General features: G+C 42.1%; 1 protein-coding gene across 1 annotated transcript; it reads left to right on the forward strand.

The window, feature by feature from the left end:
* Nucleotides 1-3,390: 3,390 nt before the first annotated feature.
* LOC137561992 (olfactory receptor 10A7-like) lies at nucleotides 3,391-4,320 on the forward strand. The gene has a single exon (XM_068273335.1). The coding sequence runs from the start codon at nucleotides 3,391-3,393 to the stop codon at nucleotides 4,318-4,320; it is 930 nt and encodes a 309-aa protein (XP_068129436.1).
* The last annotated feature ends 2,717 nt before the right edge of the window (nucleotides 4,321-7,037 follow it).

Here is a 7,037-nt window from a genome sequence, read left to right on the forward strand (position 1 = left end):
AATGGCGTCAGGGATGTCTTCTCCTTAGTTACAGTTGGATTTCTGTGGATATCTGCGGATATCTGGATGACTGACAACTATCCGCATATAGCTATCCGGATTTGGGCCCAGGTATCCGGAATCCGAATCCGGTCAGACAGCTGAAAAAGTTTGGATTAACTGGGTAACCTGGATATTCGAAATCTTGCTGAGCAGCACTGGTCACCAGGAGCGTACTGCGCAGGTGCAGACCGTACTGGGCCTGCAAAATACACTCCTGGTGACGTCAACGGTAGCGAGGGTGCAGATGTGCAGGCGCAGTGGATTTCCTACTTTACAGTTGGAAATTCCAGAAGTAAACCAGAGGCGGGGACAGGGGCATCGGTGAGCAGCTGTGTGGACACAGGACATCTAAGGGGACCATTAGAAGCCCCAGGTAAGTTCAACTCTTTTTCCCCCAACCCCCTACAGTACTCCTTAAACTGTATGTTACTCAGTGGGAGGGGGGACATAACGAGGGGCACAGTGATCAGCAGGGGGGTCTGTGTCTCCCCTGGCCCTAGTGTAGCGTAGCCACCGCTAATTGTACGCACGATGGAATCACGACAGTCAAAATCTACAAGAAGTACTACATTTGATCTGGGGCCCTTTTCCAAGCTTCATACATTTGCATAAAATTAGCATGTAATTAAAACCACATTTTTAGTACTTCATTGACCATTCTTAGCTGTAATAACAAACCACATTTAAAAAATTAAAAAAAAGGTTTTTCTCCGGACAGATGCCCTTTAAGGTAGTGGTTATGCATTGAAAGCAATAACTATAGTGGGGACAGAGCAGTTATCCTAATTCTCGTTTGTCAGCTAATAATTTGTTTAGACTTCATGTAAGTCTCTTGTCACCCAATTAGAGGAGACACCACAGGGGACAGCTGATCTGAACACAGCTTATTACAGAAAAACATATAAAAGATGAACTTATTATAACCGATAAGTCATTTCTACGTTTCCACAAAAGTGAATACTAAGTCCACCGCACCAAGTGTTATATATATATATATATATTATTTATTTTTTTATTTTTTTTTATATTTATATTTTTTTTACACACATTATTTATGTATTTTAATTTGATGTGAAGAAATGTGAGAGTTTTAGGCGTGACTCCATGCCTGTTTTATGCATTAACCCAAGTTAGTAGTAAGAAATCCCCCTGACAGCTGCAACTTGCAAATCTTCTGGTCCAATTTGTTGATAAACGGGGATAGGAAATAGGTGAACAGAAGTAATCCTCTCCAGAACTTAGGTTTGCTCAACAAGCGGATTGCTGTGGTTTGTACTCTCTATCCTAGCATGTCAATGCAAGTACTCATTATAAACATGATAAACATGAAAAGTTATATTCACTACTGCACCTGCCTATCGTCTAAGTCCATGTTCTTCTGCAGATGTAGAGTTCTGCAATATAAGAACTGCTGACAAGGTACACATAAATATCATGTTTCACAAAACTAAGAAAATGTCAACACGGGGAAAGAAAATTTTTAAAAAAGTGTGCCATGCTTGTTTTTGTTTTTCGAGGAGTGAGAGCTCGTTCACATTAGGGGCGTTTTCGGCCTTTTTTCAAGCGCATGCAATTTATAAAATCGCCCTCAAAACGGTTGTGCAACGAATCTCTGTGAGAAGGTTCATATCAGCGTGGTTCGTGCGCTGTGCATTCAGCAAAGCACTGCCTGTACCATTTTGGGGGCATTTTTGCTATAATGGAAGGTATAGGAAGAGCGCTAAATGCTCACAAAACCGCTTTGTGCGGCGATTGCGTTCACGGTTTTTTAGAATAAATACATTGTATTTATTCTTTTCCGGGTCAAAGAGTTCACTTGCATCAAAGAGTGAATCTCAAAACCGCTCTGGCAAAGTGCTTAGAAAAGCGCTTTTTAAAAAAATGCAGGGAGCAGTGGAGGGGGGGGGGATGGGGGGGAACAGCGCACAAAAATGCAAAACGCTTGCGTTTGTGTTTTTAGGTGTGAATGAGGCCTGAGAGAGGTCTTCTCTTCTTGTGTTACTGCTGCTTATTTCACTAGTAAAAGTTTGTGAACAAAAAAAGGGTCTTACCTTTTCTCTACGGTGACCTCATTTGTTGTATCCCCAACACTGTTCATTTATTGATTGCTAATACAGAATCAGAAAATCAGAATCATCTTTTTTTTTGGCCAAATAAGTTTGCACTTTTTTACACTTTTAAAGTACCACTATCACGAAAAATGTAGGCAGTTAAAATCTGACAGAACCAACAGGTTTTGGGCCAGTCCATCTCCTCATGGGGGATTCTTAGGGTTTTTTTTGTTTTCAACAGCATTTCCTGAACAGCAGTTGCAAAGTCTGACAAAATAGTGTGCAAGTGAGTAGGGAGGCTGGCTGGTATCTTACTATTTTGGCGGTTAAACTGCTGTTCAGGAAATGCTGGGGCTCCATATTAATAGAGTGCTTGGGGCCCCAAGTAAAACTCGCACTGGGGTCCCAAGTTCCTTTGCTATGCCACTGCTTCCTGGCACCAGATGGCAGTCAGATAAATCCCTGGAAATTCTCTGCCAGGAATGACCTAGTAATTATAGCCGTGGATGCCCTTCAATGCAAGGAAATCACCCAAGGTCTCTTGAAATGCAGATATAAAGTTTGCCATAACTACTCCCTGAGGTAAGATATTCTAGATTTTAACCACTCCCACTTTGAAGGACCCCTTTCTAAACAGATGACAAAAAATGTTTTTTTCTCCAAGGTAAATAATCCCTGTTTGTCCAACCATTTTTGGTAAGTGAGACCTTCCATAACTCTGATTAATGTAGTTGACTGCCCCTCTTTGTTCCTGTTCTAGAAGGTCAATGTCAATCCTTTCTATAGTGTGTTGCCCAACACTGTATCCCATATTCCATATTCCAGATATGGCCTCGCAAGTGACTTATACAGAGGGAGTAGTAGTATACTAGCATCTCAAGATTTTATTTCCTGTTTTATGCATTCTAGAATGGTATTTGCTTTAGCTACCACTGCATGTTATTGTATACGATAACTTAACTTGTTATCTGATATGGTGGTATGATGGAATGAAAATTGTTGAAAAAGCTGAGTGCGCTAAAAAAAATAAATCTAATAATCTTTAGTATCAAAATATTCGCTGTGATACTTTTTTATTTCACAACGTAACTAAGTTGCAATTTTACAACCCAGTTCAGTACAAATCCAGAAAAAGAAATGTATGGAATTTTGAAATCGGAGTCTATTAAATTGACTGATAAATTGTATGTACTTTATGAAAAAGTTTTGTTTTAAGAAAAAAAAGAGACTTCAAGCTACTATCTAGTAGGAGTTTCCTGAGTTTTTTTCTTTTCTTTTTGTATTATTTGGGTTGCAAATGGGTTGGGAGAATAAGACACCAGTTACAGAATTTTTGCTTCTTGGATTTCAAAATGTTCACAACTTGAAAATACCACTATTTATTTTTTTCTTGGTAATCTACCTTTCGATTTTGTCTGGAAACCTACTGATCACAGCATTAGTATTGGTATCACAAAATCTGAAGTCCCCCATGTACTTTTTTTTAGCCAATCTTTCATCGACAGATGTCGTCCTCACCTCAGTTGTCATTCCAACTATGTTGTCGGTCTTGATGAAAAATGGGGAAGTCATCACTTTCCCTGGATGCATCACTCAACTTTACTTATTTTGTTCTTCAGCAGGGACAGAATTTTATCTGCTCACCACCATGTCCTATGACCGATATCTCGCCATCTGCAACCCTCTACACTACCTTCCCATAATGGACCTTAGGCTCCGGGTTATCCTGGTAATCAGTTCTTGGGTGCTTTCATTCCTTCTAAACATGATAACGGTCATTCAGATGTGCCAACTTCGATTTTGTGGTCCTAACGCCATGAATCATTTCCTCTGCGACCCAATCCTGGTGTTGCAGCTTTCCTGCTCAGACACTTCTGCTATTGAATTACAGAACCTATTTCTAGGTCTACCTGCTACACTTTTTCCTCTTGGTTTCATTTTCGTAACTTACATCTATATACTCATTACAATCTTGAAAATCTCAACTTCTGCTGGAAGACAAAAGGCCTTCTCCACCTGCAGTTCCCACCTGACAGTTGTGTGCACCTATTATTTAACTATAATATCTCTTTACGTGATTCCATCTAAAGGGCTTTCAGCTGATGTGAAAAAAGTCCAGTCTATTCTGTACACCGTGGTGACACCACTCCTGAATCCCATTGTATACAGCTTAAGGAACAATGAAATACAAGTGGCAATTCAACGCTTGAATAAAGTAAAGAAGTGACATAGAGGTAAAAGGGACCCTGATCTCTGAAAATAATCAAAATTGGTACTTACCTGGGGCTTTTTGCAGCCCACCGTAGGTTGGGAGGTCCCACGGCGGCATCCTGGCTCCTCTCCCAGTCTCTCCGCACAAATGGCTCCTGGCGACACCGGGCCCGAGTGTCGTGCCCTCTCTACCTGGAAGATGACACTAGTCGTCATCACGTGGGCTGCCTCGCGTCATCACAGCGGCCAGCATGACTGTACTGTGCATATGCGATTAAACCGCGCATGCGCAGTACAGTCACGCCGGCTGGCATGATGACGACTAACGTCATCTTCCAGGAAGAAAGGGCACGACACTCGGGCCCGGTGTTGATGGGAGCAATTTGTGCGGAGAGACTGGGAGAGGAGCCAGGACGCCGCCGTGGGAGCTCCCAACCTACGGTGGGCTGCAGAAAGCCCCAGGTAAGTACCAATTTTGATTATTTTTAGAGCTCGGAGTCCCTTTAAGTCTGTAAATCGTATTTTCAAGTATGTGGCACTTTTCTTCTCACAAAAACTACTTAAAGAAGAACTTGATCCTAATCAGTAGATGATACCCCTTTTCCCACAAGAAATCTTTACCTTTTCTCGAATAGATCATCAGGGGGGGGGGGGTGTCTGTGTGGCTGATATTGAGGTGAAACCCTTCCCACAGTGTGATATCATGACCGTGGTCCTTACAGTTTGCTACCTGTGAACCTCGTTGCATTATGGGAGATAACAGCTTTTTCCAACTGCCAAGCAAGCAATATCACCCTCTGTGCAAAGAGCACTCAGTAATTACCCATTTTGTACAGATCACTGGGCAGCACTAAAGATAATCTATAAATAAATATTGTAAAAAAAAAAGCTATTTTATTCATTGTTATTTTCACTACAGTTTCTCTTTAAAGGGACTCCAAGCTCAGGCTAAAAACACACTTTGGACTTACCTGAGGCTTCTTTTGGCCCCAGGTAAGTCCAAATAGTAGTAGCCCCCCCAACAAAATGCCATGGCATTCCCTCTGCTAGAGATAGATGAAACTGCATGGTGTTTTGTTGCAAGGGGTGGGGCTATGCTCCAGAAGTCAGCTGGCACAAAGCTCCGGGAGCGATTTAGATGGAAAATAACCGGCAGGTAACTACTACAACATGAGGATCCATACAATGTGCAATATTCACTGGATTTTCACCTTAAAGTGGAATTGAAGTCATAATATTTACTGTAAAAATGAGAAAGAACAAGGTCAACACCTGAATGAAGAACAAGTTTATTGATTGGGAGTGTCAGGAAAGGGTAATGCAGGGTGTCTGGGTCAATATTTAATCCACAATGTTAACGGGGAAACTTGCTGGTTGTGCTGTTACAATAATAATACAATAACATTTGTATAGTGCTATTCTCCAATAGGACTCAAAGCACATGTATAGTGTCTCAGATCCGTACATAGTTGCATGGTGGACTGCGTTTTGGAGGCATTATTAAGGTATTTACAAATGCCACACCAAACAGATAGCTTTTCAGTTTGGACTTAATAATCCTGTAAAATGAAAACAAAAAATGCGATAATTACCTCAGGAGGGAAAAGACTCGGGATCCTAAAGAGGAACTGTCACGAAAATCTTAAAATTTAAAACACATACAAATAAGGAGTACTGTAAATTTCTCCCAGAGTAAAATGAGCCATACATTACTTTTCTCCTATGCTGCTGTCACTCACAGTAGGTAGTAGAAATCTGACATTACAGACAGGTTTTGGACTAGTCCATCTCTCCATAGGGGATTCTCAGCAAGGCTTTTATTCTTTATAAAGATATTCCCTAAAAATGATTTATACAAAGATGCTGGCCAGCCTCCCTGCTAACCGAACATTTTTTGGGCAGTTGAACGGAGCAACTACCATTCACTAAGTGCTTTCAAAAATAAAGAAAACCCTCAGCACCCCCCATGAGAAGATGGGCTAGTCCAAAATCTGTTAGTAATGTCAGATTTCTACTGCTTACTGTAAGTGACAGCAACATAGGAGAAAAGTAATTTATGGCTCATTTTACTCTGGAAGAAACGTACTTCTTATTTGTATGCGTTAACATGTATTTCAAATTTTAAGATCTTCGCAACAGAGGTCCTTAAAAGGACACTTAAGTCAAACCAAAAAAATGAGTTTTACTCACCTAGGGCTTCCAATAGCCCCTTGCAGCTGTCCGGTACCCTCGCCGTCTCCCTCCGATCCTCCTGGCCCCGCCGGCAGCCACTTCCTGTTTCGGTGACAGGAGCTGACAGGCTGGGGAAGGGAGTGATTCTTCGCGTTCCCAGACACATTAGCACCCTCTATGATGCTATATGGTATATGATATATGCTATAGCAGCATAGATGGCGCTATTGTGGCCAGGAACGCGAAGAATCACTCGCGTCCCCAGCCTGTCAGCTCCTGTCAACGAAACAGGAAGTGGCTGCCGGCGGAGCCAGGAGGATCGGAGGGAGACGGTGAGGGCACCGGACAGCTGCAGGGGGCTATTGGAAGCCCCAGGTGAGTAAAACTCATTTTTTTTGTTTGACTTTAGTGTCCCTTTAAAGAGGCTTCCTTCTTCCTCCTCCAAAGCCCCATTCCACACCGGGACCCCTAAAGAGTGGTCGTTAAACCCCCCCCCCCCCAGTGCACTAGCACCGTTGTGATCGCCCCCCAGCAGAAATACCCAAACCTGATCAGGTCTTT

This window comes from Hyperolius riggenbachi, chromosome 3, assembly GCF_040937935.1.
Source record: "Hyperolius riggenbachi isolate aHypRig1 chromosome 3, aHypRig1.pri, whole genome shotgun sequence".
NCBI lineage: Eukaryota > Metazoa > Chordata > Amphibia > Anura > Hyperoliidae > Hyperolius > Hyperolius riggenbachi.

Excerpts from the sequence above, each read along its gene's own strand:
- LOC137561992 (XM_068273335.1), top strand. The coding sequence starts at position 3,391 with ATGGGTTGGGAGAATAAGACACCAGTTACAGAATTTTTGCTTCTTGGA.